This window comes from Cervus canadensis, chromosome 21, assembly GCF_019320065.1.
Source record: "Cervus canadensis isolate Bull #8, Minnesota chromosome 21, ASM1932006v1, whole genome shotgun sequence".
Classification (NCBI taxonomy): Eukaryota; Metazoa; Chordata; class Mammalia; order Artiodactyla; family Cervidae; genus Cervus; species Cervus canadensis.
Window position 1 is genome coordinate 8,540,538 of NC_057406.1, and position 16,837 is coordinate 8,557,374.

Sequence of the window (16,837 nt, forward strand, 5' to 3'; positions counted from 1 at the left end):
CTCTCCTGTTCCTAGTCTGTTGAGCATCTTTCTCAGGATAGGGTGTTGACTTTTGTCAGGTGCCTTTTCTGCATCAGTTGATGTTATGTATTTTCCCCTGTTTCCCTTGCATTTTTAGCAGAAATCCCACTTGGTCCTGGTGTGTGTCATCTTTTTTTAAGTGCTTATTGTAGGTCAGGTTGAGGCTTGATGATAAAACTGGGGAATATCTTCTTGGGTTTTGAGCATGCTGTACTACTTAATCCAGAAATTACAAAGGCATCAGCTTCTATTAGGGTTAAATTTATTATTAAAATTAAATACTAATTAAAATTTTGCGAGCCCAAGAGTTAGGTTTATTTTTTTTCTTTAAGGAGATGATTCAAAATTACAGATATTAACTCTTTCTTTTTATTTTTAATTTTAAATTTATTTTTTAATTGAAGGATAACTGTTTTACAGAATTGTGTTAGTTTCTGCCACACAGAGACATGAATCAGCCATGGGTATATATATGTCGCCTCCCTCTTGAACCTCCCACCCATCTCTCTCCCCGTCCCACCCCTCTAGGGTGTTAGAGCCCCAGTTTGAGTTCCCTGAGTCATAGAGCAAATTCCCATTGGCTCTCTATTTTGAATATGGTAATATAAGTTTCCGTGTTTAGTTCGGTTCAGTACAGTTCAGTCGCTCAGTTGTGTCCGACTCTTTGCGACCCCATGGACTGCAGCACACCAGGCTTCCCTGTCCATCACTAGCTCCTGGAGCTTGCTCAAACTCATGTCCATCGAGTCGGTGATGCCATCCAACCAACTCATCCTCTGACATCCTCTTCTACTCCCGCCTGCAATCTTTCCCAGCATTCGGGTCTTTTCCAGTGAGTCAGTTCTTCACATCAGGTGGCCCAAGTATTGGAGCTTCAGCTTCAGCATCAGTCCTTCCAATGAATATTAAGAGTTGATTTCCTTTAGGACTGACTGGTTTGATCTCCTTGCAGTCCGAGGGACTCTCAAGAGTCTTCTCCAACACCACAGTTCAAAAGCATCAATTCTTCGGTGCTCAGCTTTCTTATTAGTCCAGCTCTCACATCCGTACATGACTACTGGAAAAGCCATAGCTGTTACTCTCTGCATACATCCCACCCTCCTCCTTCCTTCTTTCCTACCCCCGTGTCCATAAGTCTGTTTTCTATGTCTGTCTGCAGTGAAAGTGAAAGTCCCTCAGTCATGTCCGACTCTTTGTGACCCCATGGAATAGTCCATGGAATTCTCCAGGCCAGAATACTGGAGTGAGTAGCCATTCTCTTCTCCAGGGGATCGTCCCAACCCAGGGATCAAACCTAGGTCTTCCATATTGCAGGCGGATTCTTTACCAGCTGAGCCACCAGGGAAGCCCAAGAATACTGGAGTGGGTAGCCTATTCCTTTTCCAGCAGATCTTCCCGACCCAGGAATCAAACTGGGGTCTCCTGCATCGCAGGGGGATTCTTTACCAGTTGAGCTACCAGGGAAGTCCTGCTGCCCTGCAAATAATTTCATCAGTACCGTCTTTCTAGGTTCCATATATATGCGTTGTGTGTGTACTAAGTTGCTTCAGTTGTGTCCAACTCTTTGTGACCCTATAGAAAGGTTTCTCTGTCCATTGGCAAGAATACTGGAGTGGGTTGCCATTCCCTTCTCCAGGGGATCTTCCCGACCCAGGGGTCGAACTCAAGCCTCTTGTCTCCTACATTGGCAGGTGGGTTATTTACCACTAGCGCCACCTGGAGTATGTGATATTTGTTTTTCCCCAAGAGTTAGGTTTTAAAAAGGCATAATTTTTTGGATAATGATGAATGGGGTATAATCATTTTTGTACTTCACAAAACGGCTATGTTATTACTGTATTTACCACTATGATAATATCTTTTTAAATGGAAAGAGAGGGTCAGCCATTGCTTTGAAGAGCTTATGAGCTATTTTGAGAGGTAAAGTAGATAAGCATGCAATTATCAATATACAGGAAAATCTATTTATTCATTTATTCTTTTTATATGTACAAAGTATCATATGTATGGTTATGTTTGAATACACTGTCTTTCAGATTACCTAACGTTTGAGCTTAGGATTAAAGAAGTACAACTGTGCTGTGTTGGACTTTATAAAAACTCACTTTGTTAGCATCAAGACAGCAAAAAAAAAAAAAAAAGGCAAGTTAGAACTGAATTGTCAGCAGAAGCATACTACAGGTGACCCTTGAACAACTTGGGGGTTAGGGCGCTGACACTCTTCCCCTCCAATGAACAGTGGAAAATCTGCACATAACTTTACAGCCTATTTTCAGTTTCACGTTCTCAGGTTCACTCAGCAGTGGATTGTGTGGTATCATAGTACATATTTCTTGGGAAAAAAGTCCACATTTAAGTGAATACACGCAGTTCAAACCCATGTTGTTCAAGGGTCAACTGCATATTCATTTGTTGATTATGGAAGGCATATTAGTTATCGATAACATTGGTGCACACTACTAATTTAATAAAAATTAATGAAAAACTATTGCATTGGGGAAAATATTACTTATTTTATGTTTTATACACTTCCCTGTTTCTGTTTGTTCTCTAGTGAGTGTAACATATTAGAATAGTAGCTCTTGAGATAATTCATATATACATAAATAAATATATATATATATATATATATATTTAGGGGGTGGATACATGTGTAAAACTTTGTTATTGATGAGATGTGCTATTGAAATAGTTCAAAACGACTGGTTCTCATGATGATGTCAGGACTGTTAATGTGTTCCCAATCTACCTTTCTACTCATTTCTTTAGTTTTCAATCTAGTGAATTGTATCACCAAGCAATCCTGATATGTTATTTGCTTATACACCTCTACTTGTACTTAAGATGTTTCTTCTTCCCTGTAATATTCTTTCCTTGATATCTGCTCTTTGAACTCCTATTTGGTCTTCAGATCCTAGCTCCGAAGCCTCTTCCTTTGTACCCCCCAACTCTCTTCCTATCTTCACTGGGCAGAAATAATTGCTACAGCAGTTTCCGCATAATATCAGAGTGGTATTTTTTATAGTGTATCTTATCTACTATGTATATCTGTCCTTATCTAAATTCTGAGGGTATATACCATATGTTAAATGATCGGTAAATTTTCATTGAATGGAAGTCATAAAAATAGCCAGAGACTTGAAGAAAGGAATGTGATCCTTGAAAAACTGCTTGGTAAGAATGATTTTGTTCAATCAGAGAAGAAAAAAAGCAGAGTGAAGTCTGTAGGGAGTAATTAATCTAGGAAAAATTGTAGTGACCCAAGTAATCTACAGCTGGATCATACCCTAGATACAGGTTATCAAGAAGAGACCAGAGAAAAGATAAAAGTAGAAGATATTATAGAAAAAAGTCTTCTTTTTCTTCCATGGTCTTTATACTTGCTGTTTCCTTTGCCTGGAGTCCTCAGATACCTGCAGTGCTTTCTGTATCCTTCAGATCTCTGCTCAAAAAGTCATCTTATTAGTGCAGGCTTCTGTGCTGTGCTGAGTCACTCAGTCGTGTCTGACTCTTTGTGACCCCCATGGACTGTAGCCTCTGTCCATGGGGATTCTCCAGGCAAGAATACTGATGTAGGTTGCCATGCCCTCCTCCAGGGGATCTTCCTAACCCAGGGATCAAACCCAGGTCTCCTGTATTGTGGGCAGATTCTTTACCATCTGAGCCACCAGGGAAGCCCAAGAATACTGGGTGGGTAGCCTATTCTTTCTTCAGGGGATCTTCACAACCCAGGAATCAAACCAGGGTCTCCTGCATTGCAGGCGGATTCTTTACCAGCTGAGCTACTGGGGAAGCCCATGCAGGCTTCTAGATCTACCCTATTTACAAAAAAGCAGCCCTGCCCACTCTTTGCACTGATATGGTTTGCACCTTCTGTTTTCTTTTTCTTCATGATATTTCTTATCAGATGTTGGTATGTTTTATCTTATTATTTATGATTTATCTTCTCCGCTGGAAAGTAAGTTTCACAAGGGCAGGAACATTCTGTGTCTGTTTTGTCCAGGCTTCATCACCAACGTTACAACGGTGCCTATCACAAAGAACATGCTCAATAATTAATAATAGTGATACTACTGGGGAAAAAAGTTGAGAAGTCAGGAAAACTGGGAAATGAGAGAAACTTACTTGGAAATAGTACATTAACATTTTCAAATAATGTTCTCAATATGGTTTTCTTCAACCTCCAGACAGCTTTTCAGGTGAAGTAAATTTAAAGCAATGAGTCAAATTGTTTATCTCAAAACATTTAAAATAAATACATGACTTTTAAAATCTGTGCCTCAGGATTCGACGAACTCTTGGAAAGTGTTTTCTGCCTCTTGCTGGTTGTGGAAGCATTTTCCTTGCAAAAAGCTTTGAGATGCTTATAGAAGTGTCAGTCAGTTGGCGAGAGGTCAGGTAAATATGGTGGATGAGGCAAAACTTTGTAGCCCAATTCATTCAACTTTTGAAGCATTATTTGTGTGACCTGTGGTCGGGTGTTGTTGTGGAGAAGTGGACCCATTCTACTGACCACTGCTGGCTGCAGGCGTTGGCGTTTTCAGTGTATCTCATCGATTTATGAGCATACTTCCCAGATTTAATGATTTCACTGGGATTCAGAAAGCTGTAGTGGATCAGACTGGCAGCACACCACCTAACAGTGACCATGACCTTTTTTTGGTGCAAATTTGGCTTTGGAAAGTGCTTTAGAGCTTCTTCTCGTTTCAGTCACTGAGCTGGTCGTCGCCAATTGTTGGATAAAATCCACTTTTCATTGAATGCCACAATCTGATTGGGAAATGGTTAGCTATTGTTGCATAGAATAAGAGAATAAGATGCTTCAAAATGATTTTTTTTTTTTTCATTTTTGGTCAGCTTATGAGACACTCACTTATGGAGCTTTTTTCACCTTTCCAGTTTGCTTCAAATGCCAAATGACTGTAGAATGGTCAATGTTGAGTTCTTTGGCAGCTTCTCATGTAGTTGTAAGAGGATCAGCTTTGATGATTGCTCTCAGTTCATTGTTGTCAACTTCTGATGGCCAGCTACCACACTCCTTATCTTCAAGGCTCTCGTCTCCTTTGAAAACTTCTCAAATCACCACTGTACTGTATGTTCATTAGCAGTTCCTGGTTCAAATGCGTTGCTCATATTGCAAGTTGTCTCTTCTGCTTTATGACCCATTTTGAACTTGAATAAGAAAATTGCTCAAATTTGCTTTTTGTCTAACATTGTTTTCATAGTCTAAAATACATATAAAATACAGAGCAAGTAATAAGTCATTAGCAAAAAATCATAAAGCAAGAAATGCACATTAAAATAAAAAAAAAGATGATGCTGTGAAAGTGCTGCACTCAATATGCCAGCAAATTTGGAAAACTCAGCAGTGGCCACAGGACTGGAAAAGGTCAGTTTTCATTCCAATTCCAAAGAAAGGTAATGCCAAAGAATGCTCAAACTACTGCGCAATTGCACTCATCTCACACACTAGTAAAGTAATGCTCAAAATTCTCCAAGCCAGGCTTCAGCAATACGTGGACCGTGAACTTCCAGATGTTCAGGCTGGTTTTAGAAAAGGCAGAGGAACCAGAGATCAAATTGCCAACATCCGCTGGATCATCAAAAAAGCAAAAGAGTTCCAGAGAAACATCTACTTCTGCTTTATTGACTATGCCAAAGCCTTTGTGTGGATCACAATAAACTGGAAAATTCTGAAAGAGATGGGAATACCAGACCATCTGACCTGCCTCTTGAGAAACCTGTATACAGGTCAGGAAGCAACAGTTCAAACTGGACATGGAACAACAGACTGGTTCCAAATAGGAAAAGGAGTATGTCAAGGTTGTATGTTGTCACCCTGCTTATTTAACTTATATGCAGAGTACATCATGAGAAACGTTGGGCTGGAGAAAGCACAAGCTGGAATCAAGATTGCCGGGAGAAATATCAATAACCTCAGATATGCAGACGACACCACCCTTATGGCAGAAAGTGAAGAAGAACTAAAGAGCCTGTTGATGAAAGTGAAAGAGGAGAGTGAAAAAGTTGGCTTAAAGCTCAACATTCAGAAAACAGATCATGGCATCCCGTCCTATCACTTCAAGGGAAATAGATGGGGAAACAGTGGAAACAGTGGCTGACTTTATTTTTCTGGGTCCCAAAATCACTGCAGATGGTGATTGCAGCCGTGAAATTAAAAGACGCTTGCTCCTTGGAAGGAAAGTTATGACCAACCTAGACAGCATATTAAAAAGCAGAGACATTACTTTGCCAACAAAGGTCCGTCTAGTCAAGGCTCTGGTTTTTCCAGTAGTCGTGTATGGATGTGAGAATTGGAGTATAAAGAAAGCTGAGTGCCGAAGAATTGATGCTTTTGAACTGTGGTGTTGGAGAAGACCCTTGAGAGTACCTTGGACTGCAAGGAGATCCAACCAGTCCATCCTAAAGGAGATCAGTCCTGAGTGTTCATTGGAAGGACTGATGTTGAAGCTGAAACTCCAATACTTTGGCCACCTGATGCAGAGAGCTGACTCATTTGAAAAGACCATGATGCTGGGAAAGATTGAGGGCAGGAGGAGAAGGGGACGACAGAGGATGAGATGGTTGGATGGCATCACCGACACAATGGACATGGGTTTGGGTGGACTCTGGGAGTTGGTGATGGACAGGGAGGCCTGGCGTGCTGTGATTCATGGGGTCGCAAAGAGTCAGACACACTGAGCAATTGAACTGAACTGAACTGAAACATAACCACATTTATTTAAGACTATATTCCAATATCAAACAGCAAATTTCAACAGTGCAAAACTGCAATTACTTTTGCACATTGCTAGTTAGTGACAGAGCCAGGATTACAATCTAGGTGTTTCGATTTCAGAATCCATGTTCTTAACTACTGCAGTGTATTGGTGAATGAATGAATGATATTATCCCCATCCTCCTGATGCTCGTCACACTTCTACTCTGTCTTGTCAACATGTGTCTGTCTCCAGACTTGACCAAGCATTTAATTAGTTACACATAGCAGATAGGAAGGACCTAAGAACTGAACTAGCTCTGTTCACTAATCTGGAGCAGGAGCTGAGCAGTTTATCCTTTGTTGCATGTTTCAGAGTTATTTAGGTCAAGAAATGTATAAGAAATGGTATAAGTACTAGGTACTTATGCATGGTATGAGAAATGTCCCCCTTATACTCTTTACTTGTAGAGAGTATAGGATGTAAAGGCTTAAAAAGTCCTTCACTCGCAGGAAGCTCAAATCTCATGGTCTGTGACAACCTAGAGGGGTGGAATGGAGTGGGAGGTGGGAGGGAGATTCAAGGGGGAGGGGACATATGTACACCTATGGCTGATTCATGTTGATGTATGACAGAGACCAACACAATATTGTAAAGCAGTTATCCTCCAATTAAAACAAAAATCCTTCACTCAAGTATAACTAATTTGGGCAAGTAACTCGATACAGCTGGCATGACTGGCCAGTTTTCTTTTATCTTTGACTTAGGGCCCCATTACATGTAAGGCTCAAACTCATCAGAAGAGATGCCATGTTTCCATAGTTGATTCAAGAGTCCTGAATCTCCTTGACATCCTCAGGGAGAGTGTACCATTCTCTCCTTTATGTCCAGTGTCTGTATACCTCTGTCAGAGTACACTGATATCCGTGTCTGTATCCCTGACAAAACTTGAATTTCTTTTCTTTTTTTAAAAAAATATTTATTTCCTTATTTTTGGTGTGTTGGGTCTTCATTGTGGTTCTTGGGATCTTTGTTGCAGCACCTGGGCTTCAGTAGTTGTGGCGTGCAGGCTCAGTTGCCCCATGGCGCGTGGGATCATTGTTCCCTGACCAGGGATCAAACCCACCACGTACCCTGCATTGGAAGACAGATCCTTAACCACTGAGCCACCAGGGAAGTTCCCCAAACTTGATTTTCTTAAGGGTGGTAATAGTGTTCCTAGTACTTAGTACGATGCCTGGGTGTAGGATCACCCAATAGGTATTTGGTGAATGGATGATTAATACCTTTATATATTTATACTTTCAGCAAATTTATAGCATTTGACTTTCTTTTAGGAATATAAAAAATATAAAAGCGATAACTGACTCCTTTAATAACAATATTTTCCATTTCTTTACTATAAATTATTTTTAAAGTATATCTTTAATGCTTATAGTGCTTTATTGAGATATAATTTATATACTCTAAAACACACATATCTTAAGTGTACAGTTTGGCAAATGTTGATAAACATATCCAACACCCACTCAAAGAACATTTTCATCATCCCAGAAACTTCCTTTATTACTCTTTCCAGTCAGTCCTCCCTTTTTCCTAGAGGCAATGACTATTTGATTTCTTTCACCGTATAGACTGGGCTTCCCCGTGACTTAGTGGGTAAAGCCTGGGGGAAGCCTGGCATGCTGCAGTCCATGGGGTTGCAAAGAGTTGGACACGACTGGGCGACTGAACAACATTTGCCATGAAGTGAAGTGATGGTAGTTTTTTTAACATTGAGGTTCAAGCCAGATTTTTCACTCTCCTCTTTCACCTTCATCAAGAGTCTCTTCAGTTCCTCTTCAATTTCTGCCATTAGGGTGGTGTCATCTGCATATCTGAGGTTTCTGATATTTCTCCCAGCAATCTTGTTTCCAACTTGTGAAACATACAAATGTTTCTTACGTTTCTCTTAAGCGAACAAGGATAGTTTTGGCCTTCATGGATACTGTACTCTAATGGAGGAAAAAGACATTTATCACCCAGACAGTTACAAACCGTGGAAGCCTCTGAAAGACAAGTGTTGGTGCTGTGAGTGTGTGAAAGTGAAAGTGAGCAAAGTTGCTCAGTCATGTCCAACTCTGCGACCCCATGGACTGGAGCCTACCAGGCTCCTCCATCCATGGAATTTTCCAGGTAAGAGTACTGGAGTGGGTTGCCATTTCCTTCTCCAGTGAGTGTGTGAAGGTAGGGCCTAATGTGACGTGAGGCCCTGAGGTATGTGTAGGGTGAGGTGGAAAGGGGTTGTTATCTCTCAGTAGGAGGCTTTCCTGAAGAAGCGAAATCTGGGTTGTTCCCTCTGCCAGGAGCTCTCTGTGTGCAGGTCTGCGCAGCTGGCTTTTTCTTGCTGTTTAAGCCTCAGCTGATATGTAACTTCCTCAGTAAGACTTCCCTTGACTGCATCCTGAATTGGTGTTAGCACATCTCTCTCCTTCATTTCCTGTAAAACATTAATTTTTATCTGAAATTATCTTCATAAGGGACCTTGTCTGTCTTTTCCTCACCAGTGCCCCCACTACTTAGAATATTTCCTGAAACTTAAAGTGTACAGGAAACGGTTAAACGACTGCATAAGTTAACGTCCTTGAGAATTGCCTGTTGCATAGTTGATCTAGAGATTTGCATGTTCTCATCCTTTGAGTTTGGGAGGGTTGTTCATACTGGCTTTTTCCTCATTCATTTTTCTATCCTGTTGATCCTCCTTTCACTCCACTGTGTCTTTTTTTTTTTTTTAAATTTTTTCTTCTAGTTTTATTGAGATGTATTTGACGTATGGGACTTCTGAGGTGGCACTAGTGGTAAAGAACCCACCTGCCAGAAGCACTGTCTAAGATATACAGCATACTTACATACATCATTAAATGATTACCACCATAAGTTTAGTGAATGTCCATCAGTTCATATGGGTACAAAATTTAAGGATTTTTTAAAAACTTTTTCTTTTGTATTGGGGTAAAGCCAACTAACAAACAATGTTTTGGTAGTTTCAGATGAGCAGTAAAAGGACTCAGCCATACATATACATGTATCTATTCTCTCACGAACCTTCCTCTCATCCAGCTTGTCACATACCATTGAGCAGAGTTCCATGTGCTATACAGTAGATCCTTGTTGGTTATCCATTTTAAATGTAATATGTACATGTCCATCCCAAACTCCCTAACTCTCCCTTCTCCCATTCTCCCCCCTACCCCAGCCCAGCAACCATAATTTTCTTCTCTTAAGTCTGTAAGTCTCTGTTTCATAAGTTCGTTTGTATCATTTCTCTTTAGATCCCACATGTAAGGGATGCCAAATGATATTTCTCCTTCTCTGTCTGACTGACTTCACTCAGTATGACATTCTCTAGGTCCATCATTGTTGCTGCAAATGGCATTATTTCACTCATTTTAATCCAGCGTCTTTCTAATGGGGATTGCCAGTGGTAGCATCCTACTCTCTGGCCATGGTGACGGGTAGGTGACTTTCAAGCTGGGCCACTCAGTGTCATTCTCCTAGAATTTTCAAATTTGAATGAATGAAGAAGGAGACTTCTCAGGTGACACAGCCTGAGGAGTGAATGTGGAGCAGTCTGTGGCCTTTTCCACATCCAGATTGAAGAAGCGGACCTGTGAGAAGAGAAAAGGCATTACCCAGAGGGAAGCAGAGGTGGTTGGGTGAGGGTGCCGGCAGTTTTCTAGTGTTTGTTCGTTTATATCTGTAGCCCAGTTGCAACCCCTGATTTTCCCACAACCAGTTCAAATTGAGGTTCTGTCACTAAGAACCAAAAGATTCCCAATGAAATGGTATATAGCTTTGTTTTTGTTTTAACCTTCACCTCAACTAACAAGCTTTCCATCTTGGTAGGTCTTATGTAGTATCTGGCTGTTGATCTGTTGTGTAGTTTAATTCCCTATTTCAGATAATCTGTTTTCTCTCTCCTTCCTCTCTTCTCTTTGTCTCTTTCTCCTTCCCTGCTTCTCTCTCCCCCTCTTCAGTCCCCTTCACTATTCTCTCTTTTTTCAAACACAAAGCAGTTGCTGCCTAACTATTTTCAGTACTATTCTATTTTAGTTTGTTGTTGTTGTTTAGGTGCTAAATCATGTCCCGACTCTTTTGCGACCCCATGGACTGTAGCCCTCCAGGCTCCTCTGTCCATGGGATTTCCCAGGCAAGAATACTGGAATGGGTTGCCATTTCCTTCTCCAGGGGATCTTCCCAACCCAGGGATCGAACCCATGTCTCCTGCATTGGCACACAGATTCTTTACCACTGAGCCACCAGGGAAGCCCATTATATTTTAGTACTATGGACTTATCCTTTTCGATAATGTATTGGTAAGAAGTAAGTAGATGCCATCTTATTACTATTGTTATTATTTACCTCATCATTGAAGCAGGTTTATTGGGTTATTGAATCTTTTCACTTTCAACTCTGATCCTTTAAAACATCCAGGTTCCTACTCTCCAGTATCTTGGGGATGATGGGAGGTGGCCAGGGCAGTGGGCATCCCTGAATGGGAAGTTCACTTCGGGATGATTTCTTCCCAATTTTCTGTGAAGTGCTGTGGCCCCACTGTCCTGATGCTGCAGGCTGCTCCTCAGGAAGGAGCCCGGAGGCTGTGGGGAGAAGCCCCTCATCCTTGTGTTTGACATTCTGCTCAAGGTACTTGCTTCTCCCTTTGAATTATTGCAGCTGTCCTCAAAGCCACCCATCCATGTAGACTCTGAGTAGAATGTTCCATATCTGCCCCATAATTTCTAGTTTAAACCTTTTCCAATTAGGAAGGTTCTAAGAAATTATTTCAGGCCAAATAACTTTCTCAGGCAGCTAAGTTGTAAAGTGGCAACCAGAATTTTTCATCTGTCTGGCACCATTTACACTGCATCAAGAAGAAAATGGAGACTTTTTTGGTAATTTCCTCCTTTATTGATTCATTCACTCAGTAAATATTCATTAAGTATTTACTATGGGCTTCCCTGATAGCTCAATTGGTAACGAATCTGCCTGCAATGCAGGAGACCCCAGTTCGATTTCTGGGTCGGGAAGATCTGTGGGAGAAAGGGTTAGGCTGCCCACTGCAGTATTCTTTGGCTTCCCTTGTGGCTCAGCTGGTAAAGAATCCGCCTGCAATGTGGGAGACCTTGGTTCAATCCCTGGGTTGGGAAGATTCCCTGGCGAAGGGAAAGGCTACCCACTCCAGCATTCTGGCCTGGAGAATTCCATGGACCGTATAGTCCATGGGGTCGCAAAGAGTTGGACACAACTAAGGGACTTTCACTTTCACTTACTGTGTGCCATCACTTACTGTGTGCCAATCATTCTTCTAGACACTAAAGAGTCTCTGTCCTCATGGAGCTTATATTCTAGGTGAGAAACCAATAAACAAGTAAACAGACACCTATATAGTACAGTATTAGGTAGTGCTCAATGCCAATTTGAAAAATTAAATAAATAATGTGGTGCTTTCAAAAGAAAAATCCAATAGCATGTTTAAGATGAAAAATGTAATGCCAGTGTATGATGTGATTTCATCATATGCTTACTTCTTAAAGTGTAAGAATAGGAGTATAGTCATTGACAATTCTAATGAAATTTGGATTTCCCTCTACATTTGCTAAAGGTTTTTACACTTTGCTTATTTTTTCTTAGAATAAAAGTTTATGGTAGCCTTAATTAAAATTTTCTAAGCCAATTAATGTATTTTTCAGGTTATTATATCCGGGAAAAATCAAAACAAGTTATAACGTTGCTGATGGATGAACAGTTGCTACATAGAGAGAGGGAGGTAGCATGTCGGACTAGACGGCGTACCTCCTACTCTATGACATTTCCTAAAAGATTACCTGGTACCGGTAACTCACCAACAGCGTGTGCTTCTGCCCCCACACCAGAAATTCCTGTTTCAGAGAAGAAGAATAAGCTTCTTAAGGTTGCACGGCTACATAATAAAAGTACGTATAATGGGCGTTGGCCTAAACTGCAATAGATATCATTTAAGAACAACTAAAAAGTAGAAAACATTGGATTTTAGTACTGAAGTATTAATGCTATATTAGTAGTACTGTTACTACATTAGACATCATAGTGTAGACAACAGTGATGAAGGATACTGTTCAGTAGAAAATTTAATGACTTTCTGAATGCAGTTATCTGGGATTCAAATAAAATATTTTTGAGCTTTAAAGGTATTAAACTAGTACTACCCTATTTGGCATCCTGATTGAGTTTTAAGATGTTAATCATAACTGGAGATGAAGGAGAACTGTGTTCAGAGACTAGGGGTCTGGGTGTGCACACATTTGCATTCTTTGATCCTACAAATCAAGACATTGACATTAAAAAATGTGCCTCCAAATTCTGAGAATGCTCTAAAACTCTTCTAGGAAAGTTCCCTATGTTATATAACTATTTCCTTTACCTAAAACTTTAAATCTGGACCACTGAAAAGTAGTTCTTCTTAGAAAAGAAGGCACTTATTTATAATGTTTTAATAGAAATCAGAAAGAAAAGGCAGTTATCTTTTCTACTGAATTTGCTGAAACATAAAGGGAAATCCCATGGACAGATGAGCCTGGCGGGCTACAGTCCACGTGGTCAAAAAGACTCAGACACAACTTAGCGACTAAACAACAACAAAGGAATGCCATTTTGCTCTAACTTATCCAGTATAAATCCTGTTAATAAATTGTGTAAAGAATGGACAGTTTGAAGAAGCAAAAATATTAGTGAAATGTGACCTAGGTAACTGGCCCTTGAAAGCAGCTACACTTTGTGCCATAGTGAGGGGCATAGTAGGAGTAATATATACATATGTTACATATATATATATGCATGTTATATATGTTACATATATATGTTACATACATATAGGAGCACATAGTTGAAAGCATTTTCAAAGGCCTGCCTCCCAGCTTTATCATGTAAGTATATTAAGCAAGATATTGAAAGAGAGATATTCCAGGTGTTAGTTAAATATTGAAAATTTAAAATGTTAATATTAGTGCCAATACAAAACAATCCTGCTAAAAATCGTTAAAGTATAATACTATTCTGACAAGTCACAAATGTTCACTCCATTTGTACTGGTGTGGACTGGGCAGTTGAAAGATAGTAAAAGAGATGGGCATTGTAGTTATAATAGTATTAATAAATACCAACCAAATACTTCTAAAAAGTAGTGGAACCTTTTTCTTTGGGGACCTGGTCCTTTGAAATAAATCTTGAAAGAGCCAGAGACACATTCTGAAATTTTCTCATAGAAGCCTTAAATTCAAACTGATACCTAAAATGAAGTAACAGAGTGAAATAACCAATTATGACTCACCTAGAGTTTCTACATCCCTTTTGCTGCTTCTCTGTTACCATTTTTGTTCTTCCTTCTTCCATTTGCTTTCCTCTTACTTCCTTTCATTATAAATATATTTATTAAATTTATAATTTGAAATTTGGATATCTAGCAGAACTTTGGTGCGATAGCAGTGAATAAATAAAACAAAGCCCCTCTCATCATGTAGCAAGTATTCTAGTGGCAGAGGTAGATATTAAACACACATAAATAAAACAGATGTAAAATCCTGTGTCAGATAGTGTCAAGTCCTGTAAAGCAAAGGGAAGCAGTGACAGGGCAGAGAGGGACAGGAATGGCTTTATTTTAGGTCAGGTTGTGAGGGAGATGCTTCTGGAGGAGGCGGAGATTTAAACAGAGACTTGAATGAAGTGAGGGAACTGTCCAGGTATATCTGGGATCTTTGGGCGGAGGAAACAGTGGTGCAAATGCTCTGAGACGGGAGAAAGCTTGGCACCCTTCATCGTCAACTTAGGAGATGAATCCCTAAATTGCTGCAGAAGTAGCTCAGCTCTGAGCCATTTTCATGATTCATATAAGAAAATCTAGCTTATTGCCTTATAGTCACTGCTTTTTTTGAACCCAAACTGGTATGTCCCAGCTTTATGATAGCTTATTATTCAGCTAGACTGAGCTCTGAATACCTTTTGACTATTTAAAAAAATCAATCTACCTGCAAATGATGAAGTTTTGCTACAATTCATTTTTTTTCATACCACAAACATGTTCCTGCATACTTTGTGCCAGATACTATTGGCTAGCCCTGGTAAACAAATATAGGTGTATTTCTGCTCTTACGGAGGTTATATCCACTGATAGACTTTCTGTCCGTTTCAAAAAAAGATGTTCAAAAAGAGTTTTGGTGGATGACAGCATCACTGAAGTGCATTTGTAGTGAAGATTTAAAGTGAATAATGACTTTTTAGATATAAAAGCTGTACTAAGTTTGTTAAAAAATCTGTTACATGATTTTAAAATTTCATTTACCATCACTGTGTATCGTATACATACAAAGGGGATATATAGAAGTGTGTGTTTGTGTTCAAAAAGAGAGAAATTGGATTAAGTAAGCTTAGCAATACTAACCATATCCATGTAGGCATTTGAATCTGAAACTGTATTTTAAAAGAAGAAAGAAAACCGATAATGCGGCTGGGCCTGGGGAACATAAGAAAATTTATTAGGAGGCATTATTAATGGGACAGGAAAAACAGCAAATGATAACTTGTAGATGTGTGGATCAGTTAAAATTAGGGGCACCCATGAGTGACAGTATTAGGGCCACAAAACTGGTGGTGTAAACATAGTAAGAACTTCTCTCTTCTAAAAATAATCCAGAACTAGGTATTCTAGGTATTCTATGGCTCTTCATGATGTCAGGGCTCTTTCTGTCTTGTTGCTCCACCAAACTCACCATGTAACTTCCACTTTATGATCCAAGATGGCTGCTTGCCTCCAGCCATTACATCTGCCTTCTAGCCAGTAGGAAGGAGGAAGGGTTGAAAATATGAATGCTCCTTCTCTTTAAGGACATTTATGAAAATTGCCTGTAACATTTTGGCTTACGTACTCTTATTGTTTAGCACTTAGTTACATGGATGCTCCTAGCTTCAGGAAGGGCTGAGAAATGTAGTCTTTATATAACAGCCATGTGCCCAGATGAAAAGAAAATCTATTGTTAAGGAAGAAGGAGAGAATAAATACAGGGGACAACAAATAGTCCGTACCATAGTGGGAAAGAATACAAGAAATGAATTAATCATGGTAATACATGGTTGTCAGATTAAGTGGAATAGAAAATATAAATTTTATATGTAGAAAAATGTGGGCAGATAGTTGAGAGTACTCCACACAGTTTATATATACAGTTTATGAGCAGTATTTGGAAATTTCAGTTTGATACAACTAGCAACTAGGATCCATTGTAGGCCTTGGAGAATAGAAGGGATGTTCGGCTTAGTCACAGAACTTAGCTTTCTTATTACTGAAAACAGCTGTTGGTGGAAGATAATTCTTATTGCTTTGTGTAGAAATGAAGGAGCTACAAATTAGAGGGGAGTTTTCTAGGAGACAGTTGTTTCAATCTAGGACCCGCTCAGGGGTTATTGAAATGAGGAAAAGGTAATGTTTAAATATAGAATATAGAGAGGGAATGGATACATAGATGATATATTGGAGAAGAAAGACAGAAATCGAAAATGACTCTAACATTCGAGTCAGAGAAAATGAAGGCAAGTTATAGTTTCATAAGGGTAAATTTCCATCAGAAGGAATTTAAAGATGCTTCTGAATTATTTAGTTATAATGAAATGTAAAATTGAATGCATTGCTAGAAATCTGATACCCTGGCTTTAGGATCCTGAGCTGAAACAGCTGTGCCTCACTTCTTTGTGGTGAATTAGCAAGGGAAAAAAGATACTTTAGAGAAGGTGTTATACACACATAGCTGCTTCTACTCTTTTTTTTTTCCTATTCCTGGATGTTTTCCTCATGTTTTAATTTGGGTGGATAGCTTGGGTATTTTTTGTTTAGATGATTTTGTTGTTTGAAGGAAGAGATCAGCTGAAGGATAAGTGCTGCTTGATGGCAAGACAGAAAGCTATATAAAGCACAGTGATAACTCAGCTTTTCTGAGCTGCAAGCATCAGAGTTAGGGCCTTTTCTTAGAGGTAATAATTATGAAAACTATCACCAGAGACATTGCTTACAACTAGACCAGCAAAGCATTACC

The 16,837-nt window shown here is 39.6% G+C and overlaps 1 protein-coding gene across 1 annotated transcript in view; it reads left to right on the top strand.

Annotated features, from left to right (window-relative positions):
• Positions 1–16,837, top strand: part of ENTHD1 (ENTH domain containing 1) — an 89,532-nt gene that overhangs the window by 10,161 nt on the left and 62,534 nt on the right. Inside the window, exon 3 of the mRNA XM_043440998.1 lies at positions 12,470–12,712. Within this exon, the coding sequence (XP_043296933.1) occupies positions 12,470–12,712 (243 nt within the window). The remainder of the gene's footprint in view (positions 1–12,469; positions 12,713–16,837) is intronic.